This window comes from Paramormyrops kingsleyae, unplaced genomic scaffold (assembly GCF_048594095.1).
Source record: "Paramormyrops kingsleyae isolate MSU_618 unplaced genomic scaffold, PKINGS_0.4 ups109, whole genome shotgun sequence".
NCBI classification, from domain to species: domain Eukaryota; kingdom Metazoa; phylum Chordata; class Actinopteri; order Osteoglossiformes; family Mormyridae; genus Paramormyrops; species Paramormyrops kingsleyae.
In genome coordinates this window covers 39538-63692 of record NW_027326047.1, presented here as the reverse complement: position 1 = coordinate 63692, position 24155 = coordinate 39538, and the positions used below count along the sequence as shown (strand labels likewise).

General features: G+C 40.1%; 2 protein-coding genes across 11 annotated transcripts in view; one reads left to right on the top strand and one right to left on the bottom strand.

Annotated features, from left to right (window-relative positions):
- Window positions 1–24155, bottom strand: part of LOC140577513 (protein-methionine sulfoxide oxidase mical3a-like) — a 55529-nt gene that overhangs the window by 26407 nt on the left and 4967 nt on the right. The window lies entirely within an intron of this gene.
- Window positions 9991–12854, top strand: LOC140586968 (uncharacterized). Of its 4 annotated transcripts, none has more exons than XM_072708517.1 (8): window positions 9991–10181; window positions 11004–11228; window positions 11337–11397; window positions 11561–11611; window positions 11690–11734; window positions 11836–11900; window positions 11981–12089; window positions 12336–12854. In XM_072708517.1, exons 2-8 carry the CDS (start codon window positions 11116–11118, stop codon window positions 12606–12608), a joined length of 717 nt encoding a protein of 238 aa, XP_072564618.1. In that variant the 5' UTR covers window positions 9991–10181; window positions 11004–11115; the 3' UTR covers window positions 12609–12854. The 4 variants fall into 4 exon arrangements, with proteins under 4 accessions (XP_072564618.1, XP_072564616.1, XP_072564619.1 ...); XM_072708515.1 differs by having other exon boundaries at window positions 10648–11228; XM_072708516.1 differs by lacking the exon at window positions 9991–10181 and adding an exon at window positions 10200–10816.

Sequence of the window (24155 nt, the reverse complement as noted above, 5' to 3'; positions counted from 1 at the left end):
TTTTAAAATGTCAAGGCATGTCAGACTACCTCGAAAGTGGAAAAAAGGCCTCAGGGCCCAGGGGGTTAAGAAGGGGGACCAGAGGGTGTGCTCCAACTATAGGGGGATCACACTCCTCAGCCTCCCTGGTAAGGTCTATTCGGGGGTTCTGGAGAGGAGGGTCCGCCGCCTTGTCGAACCTCGGATTCAGGAGGAGCAGTGTGGTTTTCGCCCCAGCCGTGGAACAGTGGACCAGCTCTATACTCTCCGCAGGGTTCGGGAGGGTTCATGGGAGTTTGCCCAACCAGTCTACATGTGTTTTGTGGACTTGGAGAAGGCATTCGACCGTGTCCCTCGGGGAGTCCTGTGGGGTTGGTCCGGGAGTATGGGGTGCCGGGCTTCCTTTTAAGGGATGTTCGGTCCCTGTATGACCGGTGCCAGAGCCTGGTCCGCATGGGTGGCAATAAGTCGGACTTGTTTCCGGTGAGGGTTCGTCTCCGTCAGGGCTGCCCTTTGTCACCGGTTCTTTTCATAGTTTTTATGGACAGAATTTCTAGGCGCAGCCAGGGCGTTGAGGGTGTCCGGTTTGGTGACCTCAGGATTAGGTCTCTGCTTTTTGCAGATGAGAATCAGCACCTCCAAATCCAAGACCATAGTCCTCAGCTGGAAAAGGGTAGAATGCTCCTTTAAATCAGAGCTAGATAAGATTTTAACAACTCTGAGCTATTAGTTAAGTTCTCCCCAAGCGAGCTCGATGGGCCGAATGGCCTCCTCTCGTTTATAAAGTTCTTATGTTCTTATGTTCTCTTCGGGTCGGGGATGGGGTCCTCCCACAAGTGGAGGAGTTTAAGTATCTCGGGGTCTTGTTCACGAGTGGGGGGATGATGGAACGGGAGATCAACAGGCGGATCGGTGCGGCGTCCACAGTGATGCGGGTGCTGCATCGGTCTGTCATGGTAAAGAAGGAGCTGAGCCAAAAGGCAAAGCTCTCGATTTACCAGTCGATCTACGTTCCTACCCTCACCTATGGTCGCGAGCTGTGGGTAGTGACCGAAAGAACGAGATCGCGAGTGCAAGCGGCTGAAATGAGTTTCCTCCGCAGGGTGGCTGGGCTCTCCCTTAGAGATAGGGTGAGGACCTCGGTCATTCGGGAGGGACTAAGAGTAGAGCCGCTGCTCCTCCGCATCGAGAGGAGCCAGATGAGGTGGCTCGGGCATCTGATTAGGATGCCTCCTGGACGCCTCCCTGGTGAGGTGTTCTGGGCATGTCCCACTGGGAGGAGGCCCCGGGGAAGACCCAGGACACGCTGGAGGGACTATGTCTCTCGGCTGGCCTGGGAACACCTCGGGAATCCCTCAGAGGAGCTGGATGAAGTGGCCGGGGAGAGGGAAGTTTGGGGTTCCCTGCTGAGACTGCTGCCCCCGCGACCCGACCTCGGATAAGCGGGAGATGATGGTTGGATGGATATACATATTTTCTGTATATCTGGTTGTATTGCAACTCCGATAAACCAATAAATGAACAGCAACAAGAAATACCCAGTATACATACATACATACATACATACATACATACATACATACACATATATACACATAGTGTATAGTAAAGTTTAGTAAAGGATTAGTAAAATTTAAGACCAACACGATGCATTACTACAAACATTCGAATGATACCAGAAATTCTCATATTTTATGTCACTCATATCCTTAGCCCAACATCCACATATCATTTGTGCTTACAAAGTGCGTTTTAATAAGTTCACATGTGTTTAAAGCATGTGGGAGTGGGCTTAAACTATAAAAGGTTTATGTACACTCACCTAAAGGATTATTAGGAACACCTGTTCAATTTCTCATTAATGCAATTATCTAATCAACCAATCACATGGCAGTTGCTTCAATGCATTTAGGGGTGTGGTCCTGGTCAAGACAATCTCCTGAACTCCAAACTGAATGTCAGAATGGGAAAGAAAGGTGATTTAAGCAATTTTGAGCGTGCCATGGTTGTTGGTGCCAGACGGGCCGGTCTGAGTATTTCACAATCTGCTCAGTTACTGGGATTTCCGGTGAGGAACTCAAAGCGCTTTACAATTCATGCCTCACATTCACCCATCCACACACTGGTGGCGGAAGCTGCCATACAAGGCGCCAACCTGCTCACTGGGAGTAATTTGGGGTTCAGTGTCTTGCTCAAGGACACTTCGATGGGGTCAGGAAAAACCGGGGCTCGAACCTGCAACCCTCCAGTTGCCGAACGATAGCACTACCCCCTGTGCCACCATCGCCCCGGTCACTGGTATGTTTAGACTTTTAAGAAATTCGAGTTCTAATGAGTCTGAGTACTGAGGTACAAGTGTACTTCATTAATAACATAAATTATTAAGTAACTCCTATTTAAGTGTTATATTCTCCATTCACACATAGTGGCAACTGTGTATTGTTTGTTTACAGTACAAACGAAGAAGTTCATCGCCATACAATACGTGGCATCACAAAATACATAAAAATTTATGCCACATGTAAATAATGTACAGTATAATAAAAAAATAATCACATTTTTGAAATTAGTGTATTGTTTTTGACTGTTAATTGTTTAGTTTTTTGGGGGGGATGTTTTGTGGGTCTTTTCCGTGTTTTGGCGTCTTTCAAGCGACCAGCCCGCCAACAAGCATATGCTCAGTTGTACTGGTCCGACTTCCATAAACGTATGCTCTCTCTTTCCCTTTTTTGCTCTTTACTGTTATTTTATTTTAAGTCTATATTCTTGGTCATAGAAAAACATAAAAAAATTAAATAAAATTCAGTGTTTACATAAGAACATAAAAAATTTACAAACTGAAGGAGGCCATTCGGCCCATTAAGTTCATTTGGGGAGAACTTAACTAATAGCTCAGAGTTGTTAAAATCTTATCTAGCTCTGATTTCAAGGAACCCAGGGTTTTAGCTTGCACTACACTAGCAGGAAGACTATTCCATACTCTAATTACACGCTGTGTAAAGAAGTGTTTTCTCAAATACAGTTTAAAATGTTCTCCTGCTAATTTCCACCTATGGCCACAAGTTCTAGTATTTAAACTAATATTGAAGTAGCTATTTGGCTGAACAGCATCCAGACCTGTTAGAATATTATATACCTGGCTCATGTCCCCCCTTAATCTCCTTTGCGTGAGGCTGAACAGATTCAGCTCAGCTAACCTCATCTCATAAGACATTACTCTAAGACCAGGAATCATTCTTGTAGCCCTATGATGAACTTTTCAAAGGCAGCAATGTCCTTTTTAAGGTATGGTGATTAAACCTGCACGCAATATTCTAGATGGGGTCTTACCAAGGAATTGTATAATCTGAGGTTTGAACAAATTATTTGTATTTACATTATTTTTAATGGGAAAAAATGATTCAGGTCATGAACTTTGAGTCGTGAACGGAATCCTCGAACGAATTAAGTTCATGAGCCGAGGTATGACTGTATGTAGCACTTTCCATGGAACAATACCCAGTTGGTACAAATGCAGATGCTTGCATTACTGAAGTGAGTCAAAATCATAAGCAAAATCAAAGAAGAATAACCAGAATACAGGAAACGTGATCTTATGCGCTTTAAGGAAAAGTATGACAGCAGCACTGGGGGTTACTGGTGTGTTACAAACATGTGAATAACTCCTCATTCTCCAGATAATTATGAAAAAGCGAAAGACTATTGTTCAGAATCAGAACCTGTCAACAATCTAGCAGCAAAATACATGGATTAAGCAGAGCCAAAAGGTTTCATCTTGAAGTAGTGTGAATTTCTGCAATGGCTGTTTCATTCTGTAGCAGTTGGTCTTTGTCTCTCCAACTGCAGTATGAGAGCGCAGTGGATTCATCCACCAGCTGCCAATTCCCCGACCGACCGACCCACAACAAAATCCCTCATTTGTCTCCAGGATCCGGAACCTTCTCTCAGCTCAGTAGCTTCCAAACACAAAGCAGTCGTAACAGGTCACAACCTCAGATATCAGCAAGCTAGCAAACTTGTAAATGGATTTTAATGTACCGGAAAAGAAACATCTGCAAGATGTATCTCACACCGCTCAAGGAATTACACAACGTTTATCTATGGAGAACTGGACTGATCCAATTCCCATTAGTAACTGGAGTAATGTGGCCCGACAGGCCCCTCCCACGCCAACACAGGGGCCCACAAAACCGCAGACACCCCCCCAGCCCACCAAGACTCAACTGCTGCTCCTCAGATCAGGAGAATGAGGAGGCGACCTCAAAACGTGGACCAGAAGCAGGCCTTTCGAAGCACAGGTCTCACTCACAATCTTTTTACATTCCAGACACATGGATACTAGAGGTGTAACGATACGCGTATTCGTATTGAACCGTTCGGTACGAGGCTTTCGGTTCGGTACGCATTACAAACCGAACGATTCATAAAAATACTTTTATCCCTCAGGAGTCGACGGCATCGTCAGCGATGCAGAGTATCTTTCTTGTCTATTTCAGTTCATAACTCGCTGAAATCTTATTATAGAAACATGAAAAAAACGCTGACTAAATCCGTAGTCGGTCTTCTTTTCAAAACGTCTAGTGTCGGAAGTATTAAAGTTTTTAAAATTAGGTTAAATCGGCAAGAAAGTAAACCATGTCACCTTACTTTGTTTTACCTGCATCAGAGGCGTGTAGTACCGCTGTCACCCGAAGATCACTATTCACATTCTAAATAGCCACATTAGCGCGTATTCAAATCGCATTCGCAGAAACATTCCAGTCAGAGCCATAAAAGGTGGGGAGGGACGTGGCCAGGTGACAATAGCTCATTCATACACATGAATGTTGCTACATATTCAATGAAAGGAGCCAGAAATAGTGACATGAGTTCGGTTTTTCTTATTTATTTATCCAACTGAATGTTGCAACTATACCATTTAGTCATCTTCATGTAGCCAAGACTATCAGATATCTTGGATCAAAACAAACTGCCAGCATTGCTTACTATGTACTTTTATTATGTGTCTGCAATTATTCCAAGCTGCATTTTGCAATGTCTATACTTTGATGTCAAATTACAAACTTAACACAAATCTGACATATTTACAAAGTACACTAAGATAAAAATGAGTTTAATGCCAAAAAAAATATATAAGAATATAAAAGAAATAATTTATTTGCCATGAATTAAGTTTATGATATTGAATGAAATGTGTGATCAGTCAGTGAAAGTGTGTTCCCTACCCCTAGACTCCAGAGGGTTATATTTGAAAAAAATAAAAGAGAATAAAGTGTGTAAAATATAATGTTTTCAGTGCTACTACGCTCAACAAGGCAGCGCAAACGACGTGACAGGCAACGTGCTGACTGCCCCTCCCACCCCCAAACACTACTCCAGTCAGTCAGGCATTTGCTGCACTAGCTCGTTGCAAAATGGCTAGTAACGTTAATGCAAGTATCAGACCAGAAATAGAGGATCCTCCTATAACCAACAGGTCTGGAGTTTGGGAGCACTTTGGTTTCCCTGTAAGTTATGAGGGTGATGGCAAGAGAGTGGTGAATAAAATGTGGACACACTCATCTTTCTGGAAAAAAAAACTTAAAAATTGATTGAAACTGAGTTCCATATAAAAACAAAATTGTTCTTTTCTTTCTATTAGTTTATAACTACTACAAAATTACATTAAAAATTTTTATCAGGAGCTTTTTGGTTTTGTACGGAGCCCCTAAGGTGACAAGGGAGCAGAAAAAAAAAACGGCAGAAGAAAAAAAAAAAAAGTCATTTTTTGTGTTATAACCCAAAACTTTTGCGATATAACCCAAAACCTTTGCGTTATAACCCAAAACTTTTGCGTTATAACCCAAAACTTTTGCAATATAACCCAAAACTTTTCCGTAGTAATGCAACAATAAAATCAGGTGACTAGCGTACTTTTGCATGGTCATTCAAGTGCAACTTCCAAAGCCGCTGTTTGCATGATGTGGTTGATCCCCGCTTCGCTTATTAATCTAATTTAACGGTTAAAAAAAAAACTTTAGAGTTCAGTGTGGTAAGATTTGATTAATTAAGTACATTTCAGTAACATTGCTAATTAATGCTAATCTGTTGAGGTTGATTTAAGCCTAAAGAATTGTTTGTTTTTTGTTGTTTCATGTTTATAATAAATTAATATAAATCAAATGCACACCCTCTTTTCTCACATGATGTCCATTTATTCTGCATTTTGCATACATCCATCGATAACCATGAAGCTGCCCAGAGTGCAAAAGCTTCTCACAAATAAAGTTAATTACTTCACCCAAGTCGGAGTAGTTTTTCCATTGGAATAATCCCCTTTCACATAAAATCCTATTAATCTGCCTCAGACTTATGTGAACATCATGCCTAGATCCGAGAACAAACTGAATGTCCATATATTATAGACCAAGATCAAAGTAAAATTCGATTAAACGCTGCATATTTTCCTATCAATTATGTTCCTTACACTGACTGATTACTCATATTTCCACTTCAAAGTCACAACAGTTTTGCCTTATGTCGCAAAAGTTTTGAGTTATAACGCAAAGGTTTTGGGTTATATCGCAAAAGTTTTGGGTTATAACACAAAGGTTTTGGGTTATAACGCAAAGGTTTTGGGTTATAACGCAATGGTTTTGGGTTATAACGCAAAAGTTTTGTGTTATAACGCAAAGGTTTTGGGTTATATCGCAATGGTTTTGGGTTATAACGCAAAAGTTTTGGGTTATAACGCAAAACAAGACTTCTGCCATTTTTTTTTCTCCTCCTTTGTCCCCTTAGGGGCTCCATAGTTTTGGTTATAAAGGAGGTTTTGTTTTGTTTGCTGCTAAAAAGAAACCTCAGAAGATGGGTGAAGAATAGCTTCATCATTGTTTAAAGTATAAGAAAAAAACAAGATCATACTTTTTTGATGTTTTAATAAATAAAAAAATGAAAAACTGGCATTTTTTTAAATTTTTGCTATAATGAAAACATACCGAACTGTGACACCACTGTCGAACCGAACCGTGATTTTTGTGAACTGTTACACCCCTAATGGATACAGATGCAGAGATTATTTAACCTGTTATAATTTTAGCTTGAATGGCTACAAGTTAAGACTTTTTTTTTTTTTTTTAAAGTGGGGGGCATAAGAGAGGCCAACCTTATCATTACTCAATGGTATGATTTGAATCAGTAAGTGACAAGGAAGAGAGCACTCTGGGGGCCAATCAGCTTTCAGCCAGGGGCAGGTCATTGTGGCCCCACCTGTACACATCCCTGAAGCTACCAGTGTTTAAGGAAGAATGGGAAAATAAAACAGAATGAGAGAAAGATGAGTGTGACCACTGCCTTCAAGCATCATCTGAAGACACACCTCTTCAAGTAGTACCTAGGAGACTAATACCCCCCTTATTGTCCACTCTCTCTATTTAAAAAAATATATATAAATTCCACTAATTTTTTTCCTGTGCACTGCTTTTTCCTAACAAGGTTTTTCTTAATATAAAACGTACTTAGCGCTAACTTGATCTTGATGACAGTTGTTGATTTTAGGTCTACAGTAGCTTATAGGTCGAAGAACAGTCATGGACTACAAAGCACTGGTTGTAAGTCGCTCTGGAAAAGATCGTCCGCTAAATGCTGTAAATGTGTTAATTGATTGATTGGCTAATGGGTGTGCTCCCAATTATTGTGGATTACTCTCAGGTGTGTTTGTCATGTGACCATGCCATGTGATTTCTTATTTAAGCTGCACCTGGACCAATAAACAAGTGATTGAGTGTCCTCACCGCATCCAGTGTCCAAGTGGTGTTTATTCTGTCCAAGTTTATGGAAATGTTTTAGCCGGTATCAAGTCAAGCTCTGTTTAACAAAATGTAAATGTAAATGCATTGGTTAAGAGGAAAAGAAGTGACGTCTGGTGAGGAGACATTAGAATGAGGTAGCCTTCACTGACAAGCACATTCAGAGAGCCACTCAAAGTGGGCCCAGGCCTTCCCTGAGCTCACTTTGACAGGCATTACCATTTGGAGAGACTAGGTGGGTCTTCTACATACCACAGACAAGAAGCAGCTGGATAGAGAGTCAGAAAGGGCACCTCACACAGCTGGAAGAGACACGTCCTGTTCTGCATCCACGCCTAGTAACATCACAGGCTGCTAATATAACATGGTAGCGTGTCTCTATGTGCCTTGTGATGGACTGGCACCCCACCAGGAGTGTACCCTAGGCTAGTTCCTTATGCTAGTCGGGATAATGGATGCTATGATCGCGGGGGGATATAAATTGTACCCCAATTGATACCAACAACATCCGGTTAAGCTAATAGACGTCACTAAATTGCCCATTATAAGTATGTGAGTGCGTGTCTCCTCTAATGGCCTGGGATTCCATCTGGTGTATCCTCGGCCCAGTGCTGCCTGGGATAAGCTCCAGGTTATACTGGATAAGCAGTGGGAAGATGCAGGAATGAAAGAAGGTTTACCTTAAAATTGTAGCCTATTAATAAAAACATTTCATTAAAGCAGCACTTGTTTGTAGGTCATGTTTTAAAATATAATGTGCTCACCTATTAATTCTGGCCATAAAACACTGCACCATTTTTCCAGACGATGGTTACAATTATGTTCATTTCCCAATACATAAACACATCCTAGCTGAAATTACTACAAAAATAGACAAGACCTTTATTTATTTAGTCAAAATAGCAAAAATCCCTCAGCATGCTGGATGTTATTTAGTGTTTCTTATTTTATTCAATTTTACCTCAGAACCCCAACACATAGGATTTATTGCTTATTCTAGTTTAATATACAGTATATATAAATAATTCCAAATATAATCATTTAACATAGATATCTATAGGCTACCATGACCCCCATTTGATTCTGACATTCTTACTGGTAGCTTATTGAAGAGTTTCGTCAGGGTGGGTCTTTGGATCTTCAGGTCTGGCCAGTCACTGCCCAGTTACCTTTTACGACACATAGCTAATAAGTGCCTATCCTCCGAGCCCAGTTAAACAATCCCAGGTGCACTGGGTCAGGCCCCCTTTCACATGGGAACCAGTTCAGCATTTCCTCTAGAAGTTCTGACATCAGCACCACAGTGTGACACCTAACAGCAAAATTTGTTAAACGTGTTGCTAGGCGGTAACTTCAAAATTCGCTAATAAAACTGCCATTTGACACATGTAACGTTCCTCATTCAGCTCCATCCTCCTTACCTCACCAGTAAGCTATGCGCTGCTTGCTAACAGACAGACAGCCATGTCAAAGCCAGCGTGTCTATGAAGCATCGGGGGGCTTACACAAGGTCATGTTCGAGGTACTCAGCTCCCAGTGATGAGTGAGGGCAAGCAGGACATTGCCAGAGGAAAAATGGCCTTGAGAATATATTTACAGAAACCATTAAACCAATTAAACCTTGCGCTAAACAAATAAAAGCTGCCAGAAAACGTCAATGTGAACAACTGTGAGACTGACAAGTATCTTCAAAACATATGGTGCACATACATCTTCCTCTGTTTATCCATTAAATACAGATATCATGCTTTTCTGCCAGTCAGCTAAAATCCCTTAATATCCCGCTGCACGGCTGGGGGAGGGGCACTCAGAACCTTAAGCCACTGTTATTGCTATGGATTCCCAGGCACTGTTACTGTATCACCGATTTACTGTATGGTTAGGTCACCATCTGTGCTCAGTAAGAAGCTGCCCAACCATCAAGGTTCCTGACTACGTGGAAATGAGCTAAAGATATTACCACCCTGGACACTCGGATGAAAAATGAAATGAAAATAAACAAAAATCCAGTCTGTTCCACTATTGCTTTTGGGTCATAGTACGTAGAGGCGGGCAATAAATCGATTTTACCGATTAAGTCGAATTTACAGTTCAGGACGATGTGTTTTTATTAAAATCGATTTTATTACTTATTTTACATCCGAGCGGCAAAAGCGGAACTAATGCGACGCACCGTTCTTCACGGGTAAATTAGCGCGGCGCACCCAAACACTAGCGGATTCGAGAAGGGTCTGGCTGCAGGCTCCATCAGGAGGATCTCCACTAGAGGGACGGAAACACGTGATCTCCACGAGCGGGTCCGGACATGACGTTACGCAAACTTACGCCATGGAGGCGGTACCATCTATCACATGATCTTCACACACAGCTCGGACTTGTTAGTGGGAGAGTTTATAACTTCGTCGACAGGAAAAAGTGAGTAGAACAAGAAACAACAAATATTGCAGTTATATAATTTGCATGATTTAAAAATGTTCGTCAGTAAAAGATATTCGTTGCTATTAAAATGTATATTTGATGTAAACGTCTCGCTAAAGTTGTCGGTAGCATTCTAGTCACTGGAGTTTTAGGAAGTATCGGCAATGTTTTTTCCCCCCAAATTTAGCTTTAAATTGGTTACTTAAGCGTAGATTGATTGTGTCCGCAAACTCCCGTGTTAGACAGTTTATAGTTTCTAATTAATTCCATACAAATTTTGCTACTGAAAAAGAAAAAAAGTATATGTATAAATATTTATTTAGTTCCGAATCTGTTTAGCTTTAGTGAACTAGGCAGCTCTTTTACAAATGTTACATGTGCTGTGTAATGTGTTTTTAGGCAGAGTGAAGTAATTATTACTGTATATGACAATTATACTTATCTATATATTATACTATTTTAGATGCACATATCTATATGGGATGCTTATTCCCAGCCGGTTCTGGAAGAATGCAACACCTGTTGCAAAAAACTTTTCCACTGCCCTCTTTGTCCAGCTTTTAAGCCGGCAAAGAGGGTCAAAATTGAGAGACATATGGATGTACATATGAAGAATGCCGTTCATTTCAAAGGTATAAATAATACATTTCCTCTTTCTTAAATTTCAAATATTTTAACTTTGTCTCTTGGTAATCTCAGGTTGTCATATAATTGAATGTACACATTAAACTTTCTACTTTGCTTTCTTTGATATATACTTTCATTTACTTTGCTATACCTAATATTTCCACATCATTAAAAAAAATTTCTGTTTTACAGACAAATGCATCTGTAGGTGCAGACTCTCATGCCGTGCAGAAGGCCATTACCACTGCCCCTTCTGTCAAAAGACAATTATACGACGAGCGGATAGGGAAAGACATTTAATATCATGCCAAGGGCCTCTTCCAGCTGTTCTACCTGTGGCCTCCGCCCCTTCTACATATGTGTTACTGGACACTCTGACTTCTTCTGTTTTAAACCAACTGCCATTTACATTGCACTGTGAGCATGTGAAGCACCTTTTGTTTTGACCTGTTGGTCATATTGTCTGTATAAAGCTGTTTAAACTTCACTGGATGGAAGTATATTAACTTTGTGTCTCATTAACAGGAAGCTTGCTGTGACCATAATACTTGGAAAATGGTCTGAGAGATATGGCTGTGACTTGGAGGTATATGTACTAACTTGTATGCACACATATCGGGCCAGTTTTGCAGAAAAGGATTAAGCCTAGACTTGAACTAGACTGCACTACCAATGAAGAGTCACCCATAGTGTCAAGTTGAGAAAGGCCAGTTTACTGACACTGTCTTTTTTTCCTGTTATAACAACAGGGGTTTCCAATTCAAAGCTTGGGAATTGATTGTGGAATCTTCATGTTGATGGTGAGACATGCTGGTTAACATTTGTAGGCATAAATGTTGGATAATTGATTTGAATTTTAAAAGATATTTCTTCTGCAGTCTGCTTTGTATGTGGCATTGGAAGCCCCCTTTGACTACTCCATAGTAAGTAGCTTTAAAATAAAGTAGAAATGTAATCCTGCCATCACAAAATAGGAAATTTGCAAATAATATGAATTTTCATTTTTTAAATGATTCTTTTACAGGCTGACATGCCCACTTTGCGAAAATGGTGGTGCGTGTTGTTAATGGAAAACTTTGAACTTGACAGGTGTCTATTATTTTCTCCATTTAAAATTGCCCTGAGGTTTTGGTGTTGTTACAATAGCTAACACAACTGTTTTTCCCAAGCTTGGGAAGATTGTTTGCACACTGGACAGAAGAGTCTAAGCCTGTCATTGAGGGGAATCATATGCCCGTCTTCAGGCTGCCAAAAAGAAAACAGGTGGAGGTTTGTCAGGTCAGTATTGAATGTAGATTCCACTGAAACCAAATAATAATATCCATTGCTAACATAAAGTAATTAAGATTTATTTGTAAAGCACATTTATACACGGCTCACATTGATTAAAAGAAAACACAATAATAATAAATGTATAAAAAATAATAGTAGATATACAGCATAGTTGCTGTACAGAATTTATTTGATCCTATGTCATATGTTTTGGTCTCACTTTGCTTATAAAATTCTTGTTGCATTTTATAGGAGCCAGCAGTTGCGAGGGACCTACATGTTGCCATGCTGTGGGTGCAGTCCAATGAAAAACTGTTCCGGGGCCATGTGACTGCACCGCGGTTTCTAGCTATGGACGTGCAGGACCGTCAGAAAGCTATTGACAATCTAAAACACAGTGATGACCTGGACAACCTCGATCCCTTTCTTTTTGTATTTCAATACAAAGAGGATATGGAACAATTTCTGAAGAACTGTGTAGATAATCAGCACCTCCGGGTCAACACTATGTTTTTATTGCCTTAGGAATGAGTCGCAGTGCCCACCACTAGTCTTTGTTTAAAGTTCATTTTTAATAACTTTGCTTTAATAATTATATTGTTGCTCATTTTTATTACAATAATCACATTATTTGTTTTATTCTTTTTTTCCACTCAATTCCACTAGTTTTTTCTAGATGCTACTCCAATCTTTGTGGAAATGCGTCTATTTATTTATGTAATTTATATTTTATATTTATATGTTTAAATGATAATAATAAAGCTGTTACTTTTCCAACCCTATGCAAATGGATACATTAATATTTAGGCTAAAACCTTTAAAAACTTGGTAAAACCTTTACAAGGTTACTTGTGTGGTTGATTGAGCTATTGGGACATTTTATATCATGTCTCATGTCATGCTTTAAAGGTCTGTTTGCACTTAGTTTCCTTTTAAGTTAAGGGGCTTTTGATACGAAGTATATCGAACTTCTTAAGTCCCATAGAGTGATTTGTTTTATCGTGTGCGCACAAGTTAATATTTGAAAGGAACAGGTTAGCTGAGTATAGCTGTCATGTTGTAAGAGGTTTATTCAAGCACGCCGTACTACGTTTGCTAGACCTGTCATTAGGGTACAATAAGATACAACAGCCTTGCAATTAATATTACTAATAAATGCAACGCTCACGCGAACTACTTTGACATTAAGGCTGAGGTATACAGTCCGTGTGAATGGTCGCGACAGAGGTGAAACGCCATGAACAATACTTTTTTCCTTCATTATCGGTAGTCAATAGTAAAGCAGGTACAATAAATACAATAAATAGGTGTCGGTAATGACAAGAAATGTTAGGGGAACTCGGTGAGGCGAACAAATCAACAAAGTAAAGAGTATTAACGTCCGTTTCCAATGTTAATAAAATCGATCACCAAAATAAGTATATACTTTAAAAGACTCGCTTTCTGTTCGGTCGAGTTAAAGTCCGAGCTGTGTGTGAAATGATATGTGGTACCGCCTCCATGGCATAAGTTTGCGTAACGTCATGTCCGGACCCGCTCGTGGAGATCACGTGTTTCCGTCCCTCTAGTGGAGGTCCTCCTGATGGAGCCTGCAGCCAGATACTCTTGGCGGATTCACAAACAATATGGCTGTCACTACCGAAAATGTTACACCTACCGAAAATGTAACTTCCGCTACTACGCATGCGCACGCTTGCGACTTCTGGAAGGAGGCGTGCTATTTTTACGGCATCACGTCATATTTCATCGTCTGTTGATTTTTGATTAGAATGTCGACAGCGAGAAGAAAGAAAAGATTTAACCAGATAATGATGGAGTCCTTCGACTTTAAAAGATTTTATTTCGCATAGGCCTTTAATGCCTAATGTGCTTCAGAAGGAGCAACGTAAAATATAGGGTATGGCCATCAATTTTACAGTCAAAGGTGACATTACTTTAATGTTACCATTATGTACTACTCCCAGTTCGATGTGCTGTGAAGTTACTTAAACTAAGCCTGCTTTTTTTCTCCTTATAGTCATTTCATTTCTTAATTGTATCAGTGTAATTACTACACACTCGTGTCAGTTATGGCAGCTGTGTCTTGTGGTGCTAAATAAAGCAAACAGACGACCGATTGTTTTTTCTTGGGCCAAACCGCACAACATAAACATTGTTTATGTTGTGCAAATAAAAGTGTCACGGTCGGGCGTAAGGCGAGCAGGGAAGCAGGCGATCAGAGCCAGCAAGTAGGGCAAAACGGGATTTATTCAGGGAAGCAGGACCGGGGAATCACGACAAGTAACATCAATGACGAGTCTGGGGAAGACGGACACAGACGAGGACTAAATACAAAAGACAAGCCACGGATAACGAGCCACATGTGAGAACAATCAGGGCGAAACAGGAGGTAATGAGGTGGGCGTGGCACACATCGGGATCGAACGGAGCGGATCGTGACATAAAGTTCTTAACTATTATTTTGGTGTGATTTTTTTTTTTTTTTTAGAAAATGCTGTACATATATCACAGCCCCTTGATAAGCAATATGGGTACACAAGATTGATATACACCCCAATTTTATTACGTTTTCTAAAGAAAAGGCATCTATTCAGCAATACCCTTGGGAAAAACCTTATGTAAGATTACTGTCAGGCACTACAAACAACGCGCACACAGATGCAAATATTACAATCGGCAAAGCAATATGGTTTAAATACCACACTAAAGTGACGGCTGAACTACAAATATAAACATCAATGACCCATCTCACAATACAGTACGTGACTAATGAATGATGATACACGATGTCCACGCCCTGAATCACGCAATCATGGTCTGCCGCAAAATGTGAATACATGCGCAGTATCGGGCCTGTGGAAGTGTACATTACGCATGCGTAATAAAGAAGTGCCAGAAAATGGTTTCGTGGACGCATGCGTGATGAATGTGCACATGCGTAGTAGCGGAAGTTACATTTTCAGTAGGTGTAACATTTTCGGTAGTGACAATGGCAATGGTTCGGTTTTGCGCCGTCGGACACAGACCAAACAAGTCCTCGTTGCAAAGTCTGTTGAAAAACTGTTGCAACCAAAGGAAGCAGCATGACCAATTTATTCCAGCACGTAAAGCAGAGGCACACAGCGGAGTGGGAAATACCCAGCAAAATGAAATACCCGCAGCACCACCACAACATCCAAAGTTAAGCAAGCAACCGTCCCCGACACGTTTTCGAACTGTGTGCCATATGATAAGAATGGGGCACGGTGGAAGGCGATAACAAATGCTGTCGCGATGTATATTGCAAAAGACATGGCGCCCATACATACTGTGCAAAAGCCGGGATTCATTAACATGCTAAAAGTGTTTACAATGGCGTGGTCTGCCATCTCACTTATAAGCATCTTTTTTGGCTTGTCAAATTGCACTTTAACTGTAAAGTTAAAAAAAAAAATAATAATAAAGTTAAAACTTGTTTTGAACCATTTATTTGTCATCTGTAGTTTGATTTTGAGTAGGGGAGGGGAAAATCGATAAAAATTGAAAATCGGATTTATTGTGAAAAAAACAGATTTTATTTTTAGCCCATATCGCCCAGCTCTAATAGTACGAAAGCCCAAATATTCTGAGTCAGCGATAAAGAGCATAGGAATTGACTGATTCGGCCAGAAATGCCAATGGAAAGTGCTGAAAACATTCTGTCACAAATCTTGGGCCAAAATAAGCAGATTTATACTTCAGCTCTTCCTTCAGGATCTCTGGGGTCCTAGTGTACTTAGTGATATTTGCAATCACGAAAACGGTGATTGAAAGGTGAGCCATCATGTTGAGCTCTTGTACTTTTGGCATTTATGGTACCATTCATACAGACATGGCATCTGAATGCCAGATTAACCTAAACGCTACAGCATGACCCGTAACATGAACCAGGAAGCTGCATGGAAATATGAGCAGCAGGCTGAGGCAAGGTCAACCTATGGCTGCACTATCCTCACACAGATGTATGCATGTTCATAACCAATGGGGGCGAATTTCAAATTGCATATGTACTCAAGTTTGAGTCAAAGCTGGATCAATACAGATTACTAATGCATGATGACAGTCCTGAAGGAGGGTAAACTGAAATATCCACTAGACTAGACTGGCCAATCACAAACCTTAGTGAATGTTAAACTAGTTAATGACAAAGCTTGCAGAATGTTAAGCTGGCCAATCACAAACCTTTATGAATGTTAAAACTGAATGAAGCGCAGACATCACGAAAACTAGCTACTCATGAAAGTAGCTAAAAAAAGGCAGACTTTCCTACCTCCATCTCTAAACTTAGCCTCACGTCGTTCCACAAACTCAGTTTAGTGTTAATTAATCAAGGTTCATTGAAGACAGACTTGCATAGTCTCACTTAGTGCGCACACCCACGATATTTAAGAAGCCCAAATGAATGGATGAACGATAGATTGACCAAATGAGTCGGAAAGCCTGTAAAATGAGAGCGGTGTTTCTGCCGCAGAATAAACGCTGCTGATGGAGCTGTATGAAAAATACAAAGATGTAATCGTTAAAAAAAAAGGCAATACTGTGGCCATAAACACAGCCAGGGAGTTGGCTTGGCAATGAATTGCAGACAGACTAAATGCATAAGTTACGTAAATGTTACAAGGGCTTAGTACAGTGGCATGGTGGTACAGTGGTTTATGCTGTCGCCTTATAATGCGAAAGTTGCTGGTTCGATCCCCATAGCCAACGGGGAACCTTCTGGGTTGATTTGACAAGTCATTATTACTGTACAATATTATTTGATCTCCATAAAATACTTTAAATCACATCCATGTGAAATGTTCTGCACAAATAACCGTATGTTGTCTTTGCTATTTTAGTAGTAAACAGTGACTAAAACAAAATAGACAGTGACTAAAAATATAAAGATATCTTCTTGTTCATATTATTTTAACGGATTTTTATTTGTTTTTTCCCCAATTATAGTCATTGCATTTCATGTTTCACCTTTGTAATATGCGTACGCTTTTATTTTACAGTAAAATACCGTTATAACGGACCTGGCAAAACAGTCCGTTATATCCAGAGTTGCTGTATGCCCACACAACACAACTACAGGACACCATTTACTCATGCCACACCTCAGCAGACACACTTGTGGTATAGATTATTATATTGTACATGTAGTAATCCAACATTACCTGACCAGATGCGTGACTATTAATAATCCCGACTACGTACGTATCTATGCTGGATATCACCTGCATGCCACACGCCTTGTAGGCGGAACTGCATGTCCGTTATAGCCGAACAGAACTACAAACAATTTGGTTTCCAAATTGTTTGTCCATTATAAGCGAAATTCCGTTATATGCGAGTCCGCTATATCCGATGCTTGTTCTTAAAGGCGCACGGCCGGGACCAGCGGACCTCATCCGTTATAGACAATATTCCGTTATAAGCGAGTCCACTATAACAGGATTTTACTGTAATCATTTTGGAATGAATTGGAATGCTAAGACGTGATTTTATAGGCTTTATTATATTCCCTGTCAGCAGAAGTACGTAGGCAATACGTCGCATAAACGGCGGATGGTCGCAATTGGATCGCGTTCCATTACGAAGCATCGCATTTTATTTGCGAAAACGTCGGATCGTCGCGGTGTTGAAAAGCGTTGCTCGCTTAAAAGTCGGATCGTCGTTTTTAAGTCGAAGGTCGCTTTTTGGTAGGGAAAACTACGCATCATGTCGGATCTTGTTTAGAAAAGGGTTTGTTTGCCTCTGGAAGTACTGTAGTAATATTACTATAATATTTAATGTAGTAATATTACTTGTCATATTATAGGGTATGATATGATTTACATAGCTATTTTATATACTGGACATTGTCAAATGTTTCTTGTTAATGTTGATAATGTTTATTTGATATCCTGTTTATATGACAGTATTTTAAATAAGAGTGCGCACTTGTGTGGGGATCTATTGAGAGATGTCCCACTGTGGGTGAAGACTTGGCAATGTCAGATGGCTATACATGCAACTGTTCTTAAATAAGTGTGTGTTAGGGAGACAATGGTCTGCTTCTGCAGTTGTAGTCCATCAAGTTTTCGCTGAAAGTACTCCAGTGGTTTTCCAATAAGTTTTGGGTGCTTTGTTTCGGTATGCTGCTTGAGTTTTGATGGTTTTAGAGCCTCATTTGAAAGTGTTAATCCAGAATACACCAGGGCTGTGGAGTCGGAGTCGGACACAATTTTGGGTACCTGGAGTCAAAAAGTTAACAGACTCCGACTCCTACTAAATTTAAATGGGAATTAAAAAAGTAAGTTGAAATGTCCCAGTTCACAAACAGTCATAATGAACTACTTCTCTGCTGTAAGAATAAAGCCCAATGCATGCAGTGCATAATGTTACCACAAAACGAACATGTCAAGTAACCATGAAGCATGCTTTTCATTGACTGTATGCGTCACTATATGGGATGTAATGCACAGGTAAGGTGCGGCACTCCCTACCTGTCTCCAGCAGAGGCTCGTTCTGCTGATCAGCTGGCCGGTGAGTGACACAATGCACTAAACTTCCGGCTGGCTGACAGAGGAGACAGCCACTGCAGCAGACAGAGGCATCACATTACTTTGGATGGGGGCGGTGGTCGAGATTTTCGGCAAGCTGGATCTGCCCGTCCATGTGGACACCCTCAATCTGCGGCCGCCAATCAATTGCCGCGATTGTACACACACATCGGTCGGTGGAAAAATCCTTGTTTTCATTGTGTTTGTCTTTAATCTGGCATTATAGTAGAGTGTTGGCTTCCTAGCCAGTAGTTCTGTGGTGAAATGACATGTATGTTGCCTTCCTTTCCTTCAATGGATGTAGAAAATACATTAGCATAGTATATACATACAGAGGAGTCTGAGTCGGGGAGTCAGAGTCGGAAGATTTAGAAACTGAGGAGTCGGAGTCGGAGCGTTTATCTACCGACTCCACAGCCCTGGAATACACACACTGTGCCTTGGGCTTACAGGGCTGGCTTAAAGCAATGCATTCTGGTCCTGACGCAATGCATCATGGTTAGATTTAAACGTGGTGCTGGCGGCCCTATACGGACCAATAGCCAGTCTCGATTTTAAATTCGCGGCCCAATCTGTAGCCTTCGTGGCTCATTAGTGGTTGAGAAACGTGGTTTTAAAAGATTTTTTTCCCTGTAAAATCAGCTTTAAAAGACAAGAAAAAAAGAAGTCTATTCTATCGTGTACTCTTGGTTGGAAAGGTAGGTTGAAAATAATTTCTTTCTTAGTTTCAGATTTGATTAATTATTTATTGTTATAAACTTTTTATCGCACTTTAACCATTTTAACATCTATGGCTATGCTAACATTACCATGCTCGACCTTTTGTGTGATGTATTTGTATGTTACTATTAATTTGAGTTGTAGTACTATGGCGTAAGATCACTCTCAAAATACATGTGCATACTGAAAATTGTGCTTTTCAATTTTCAATATAATACAAGATAGTAATTGTGATCATTTAGGGTTTTACTGTCTTGTTCTATCTGATGTTCCTTCGAGAACTTCGTTACCCACATGGCAACTTATACAAAGTCAATGCACAGGTAAGTTGAAAACAAATCTGTCTTGATGTATGTCTAAATATTTAATGCTGTATTCTCTATTGTTGACCTTACAGCAACAGAGAGGATCTTTCTGCAAATGTTGGGGGAGTTGCAGAGCCAGGTCCAACACCTGACAGAGATTGTTACCCAAAGACCTCCCTTTTGGGGTAACAGACCTGCAGACACACCATTAACAATGGCAAGTGCACTGTACAAAATTGATGTATTTTAATTAAATTATTTTAGATTGATTTTGGAAATGTTTATTTTTTTTCCTAGTCTAAATAAAAGTTAAGGTATTTTAAGTTTATATTTCATACCAATTATATTTCTAAGTGAATTACTATTAACTCAATTACAGAGATTTTTAAAATACTTTTTACAGGTCTTTCTATAAGAATCTATTATTTTTTCAGTGTGCAGAGGATGCTGGACTTCCACTGCAAGACATTGAGGAGTTGAAGAACATCGAAATGCAGTTGCGAAATGTTTACTTTATTAACAAACTGGTATGATTATGGTTTTAGAAAACTACCTTATACATAGCTAATACATGGATACTAAGAAATATAATATATACTTGTATCATATTATATATATATATACTGTATATACACATACACACAAGTATGTAATAAATTTTGTATGACCAAACATCTGTTGTCACCTCCACTGTGCAGGCTGGTGGTCGGGAAATGATCACGTAGGATAATAAAAAGGGTTGCGGAATCATCACGGAGTTTCGCCTAGACGTCACGTTTTCATCGCTGTTGAGACGGAAAATGTCGCGATTACATCACCTGGACAGAGCTGTTACGGAGGCGCTACGTAGTGCCAATGTGCAAACAACTGAAAAGCTACTAAATACCGACCTTAAAAAAATATATCAGCGACGTAGCGCCAACGTACTTGTGCTGACTGGGTTGATTATGTAGCAATCTCAGCTCTGTTCTCCATATTATGGAAGTATCACGCAGAACTTTACTTCAGAAAAGAAGGTTTTTATTCTCTGCTTTCTCGTCTTGCTTTTACTCACAGCACTGACTACAGGGTTCCATTATACGTGTGTGTGTGTGTATATATATATATAAGAACATAAGAAATTTACAAACGAGAGGAGGCCATTCGGCCCATCAAGCTCGTTTGGGGAGAACTTAGCTAATAGCTCAGAGTTGTTAAAATCTTATCTAGCTCTGATTTAAAGGAACCCATGGTTTTAGCTTCCACTACAATAGCAGGAAGACTATTCCATACTCTGACTACACACTCTGACTATATATGTGTGTGTGTATATTATATATATATATATATATATATATATATATATATATATATATATATATATATATATATATATATATATATATATATATATATATCACACACACACACACACACATATATACACACACATATATATATATATATATATACATATACATACATACATACATACATACATACATACATACACACACACACACACATACATACATACATAAAAAAATTCATTCAGATAATGTAAAATATAATGTCAGATGAGGACATATAATTCAACAGATTACGTGACATGAACAGTAAGATCGCGGAATTTCGTCCTAAGGAACAATCTTTTGGGAATCTGTTCCCACATGTCGGATGTTCTTTGAGACAATGCTAAACTAAGTGAGACAGTTATAGCCTGGTCCGGACCAGGCTTGTTTGCAGGGCTAAATTACCATGGTAATTCAGTGGGGATTCATTTAAGACAAGTTGATGGAACTCTCACTTAAGTAAGACTGACTTAAGTCAGACTTTCGCTTAAGCCTGCTTCATGGAATACCCCCTTGGTAAGCTTGAGAGTAGGGGGTAGGATAAAACTAAAATGAGCCTAACTGCTAGCAGTGCTTTTGGGCATTTGATGAAACATGGACAACATTACTGTGTTTGCATTAAAAAGGAAGACATGAGCTAAGGGTCAAGACACCAGCAAACCCGTCAGACACCTTTTCTGAGAAGTACATAATCAAACAGACTCTTGACATGGTGTATAGAAAAACAGGATTCATTCATCCTGTCTTCCTTTGGAACGCAGGGCTGACATAATATCAGTATTTGCTATTTACTGCTGTATGGTTGTTTTTAACATTGTATTAATCATTCTGTTCTTCCAATCTGTAAACATCTAAGCAAAGATCATTCAACAATGTCATGGGAGGATGACAGCACCCACAGTAAGCATAGCCCATCCCCCAAGCCTGGCCCTCCCTCCTTGCCATCCACCTGAGAGAACAGGTCCCGTGGCTCTTTCTGCCCCCGAACGCGTAAACGCACCGCCTGAGCATTTCAAACAGCCTGTTGCTACATATATACTCATCCCTTTGGAGCAGTGGAGATGGTGATCTACTCTGACAAGTACTGCTAACACAGACCCGATTATCATGCTTATTGAAATGAATTTCATGTTGAGACAGAATCCCTCTACTTAAAATCTTTATATAATTTGCAATATTTGTATTTTTAAACACTTTCCCCATTTAAAATATAATAGATAAGAAATACAGACCCCCACCTCTCCATCTTCCAACCAATCATCCATTACAGGCTCACACACACCCTGGAGTCTATGCCTAGCAACACAGGGTATGCGGCAGGGGACAATGTAGATGGCATGCCAGTAAAATATAAAACATTTTTCATATGCAAATAATCAATGATTCTATACCTAATTATTCCTTGCTCATATTAAAAGCATTTATAAATGACAAGTTACATACAGACATTTGACCAGTTTTTTTTAAAACAGGGCATTTCTAAAACATAGGAGTAAAAGCTGAGCCAGATTTAGTAATAGGACACAGTGCCACCTATAGTCTGAGCAGCATTTCTCTGTATAAAAAAAAAAACACAATAGGATTCAGACAACTACACCAGCTGGGTAACTGGGTAACATTGCAGGTGACGCAGTCATTATTTTTAACCTGGTGTTTCTCCCAGTATTAGTCAAGGACATGTCAGCCTAGCAGCAAGTAGAGAATCATGATTCTCTCTGAACCTGGACTCATATTCAGCACTTCCGAGTTACTGGAGATGCAAGTCTAGGAACCATGCCAGAAGGAGCTTTCATGGACACAGATCGGCAAGCCTCATCCTGGGTGGTATAAAGAAGGACTTTAATGTCCTTGAGTCCAAAGCTCAGACAGCCAGAAATGCCTTAAAATGCTGACCTGCACAGTCCATTGGGCCATCATTACATGATGATGTGGGCAGATCATCACAGAAAGGAGAAACACACACTCTCAACGTGAGATTCCTCAGGAAGTAGCTATCCCTACTGCTTCCAGAGGAACTGCACATATACTGACATGACATTAAGTGGGCTACTATTGGGCTAAGTTGCTTCGTAGAAAGCAGGACCAGCAGGTAACCCTGGGTTTAAAAACGAGGCCTTCAGGCTCTCTGCCCAGAAGGGACAAGGCCACTGGACTCACAGGTAACGTACTTAACCTTCACTGCCACTGTGAACAACACTGTCATATAAATAAGTAATAATTAAATGTTTTTAAAAAGGCATCTGTTAAGCAACTAGACCTTGCGTTAATGATATTCAGTAAGGGAGAGCAGTGGACTGGGGAGACAGCGGAAGAATCCACAGACTACCCGGGTTTGGGCTGCGGCCGGGGTGCCGAAGGGCTAGTGGTGGGGGCTGGGACAGGTCAGCCTGTTACAAGCAGCCAGTGGGATTCTCCAGCTCCAGTAACAATGCTTACGCTGAGGAGCCACGGTTGCCTGGCACGACACATTAATAGGCATACACAGCCCACAAAGGCCTTCAGCTGAATGACATCACAAAGGTCAAATTTCACTTGTGGTGCTGATACAACCAAGGCTATCATTTTAAAATAAGAATTTAATTTGCATGTAGTAACTGACATGAAACTGCAGTACAGAAGGACATTTCAAGGGATAAATAATTGCAAAAAAAAAAAATACATAATAGGATTTTAAACAAATTTAAAATGAAAAGAGCTGAAAAGGCAACAAAGACTAAAGTTTCGCCTGATAGCTGACCATTTCCTTTAAAGTGGACACTAATGTGGAACAATCTCCTAGAGCAAGAGAATATAATAAGGTGAGCCACGTGTTTGCTACAGCATTATGTCAATCAGGGGGGATTAGGGGCCTGGGGGAGCCAATTTCACTGTGTCTTAGACAGTACATGTCATGATAAGCAAAATAGAATAAAAAAAATTGATATGATTGATATTTTTAATGAAAAATGTTACGGAATCTACTCATTGGCTCCCTGTAGACTACTACTAGCTGGCGAGCAATGTGTTGGCCTATTGGCCTAAAAGCAGCATGATGCAGCCACCAAATTCCTGGAAGAAACATAACTAAAGCATAACAGGGTACCATAAATCTAAGGTTGCAGAATGATGTGGATCGTGGTCCTAAACCCGACAGAACCACATATTTAGTAATACATATATAAAGCTAACCAG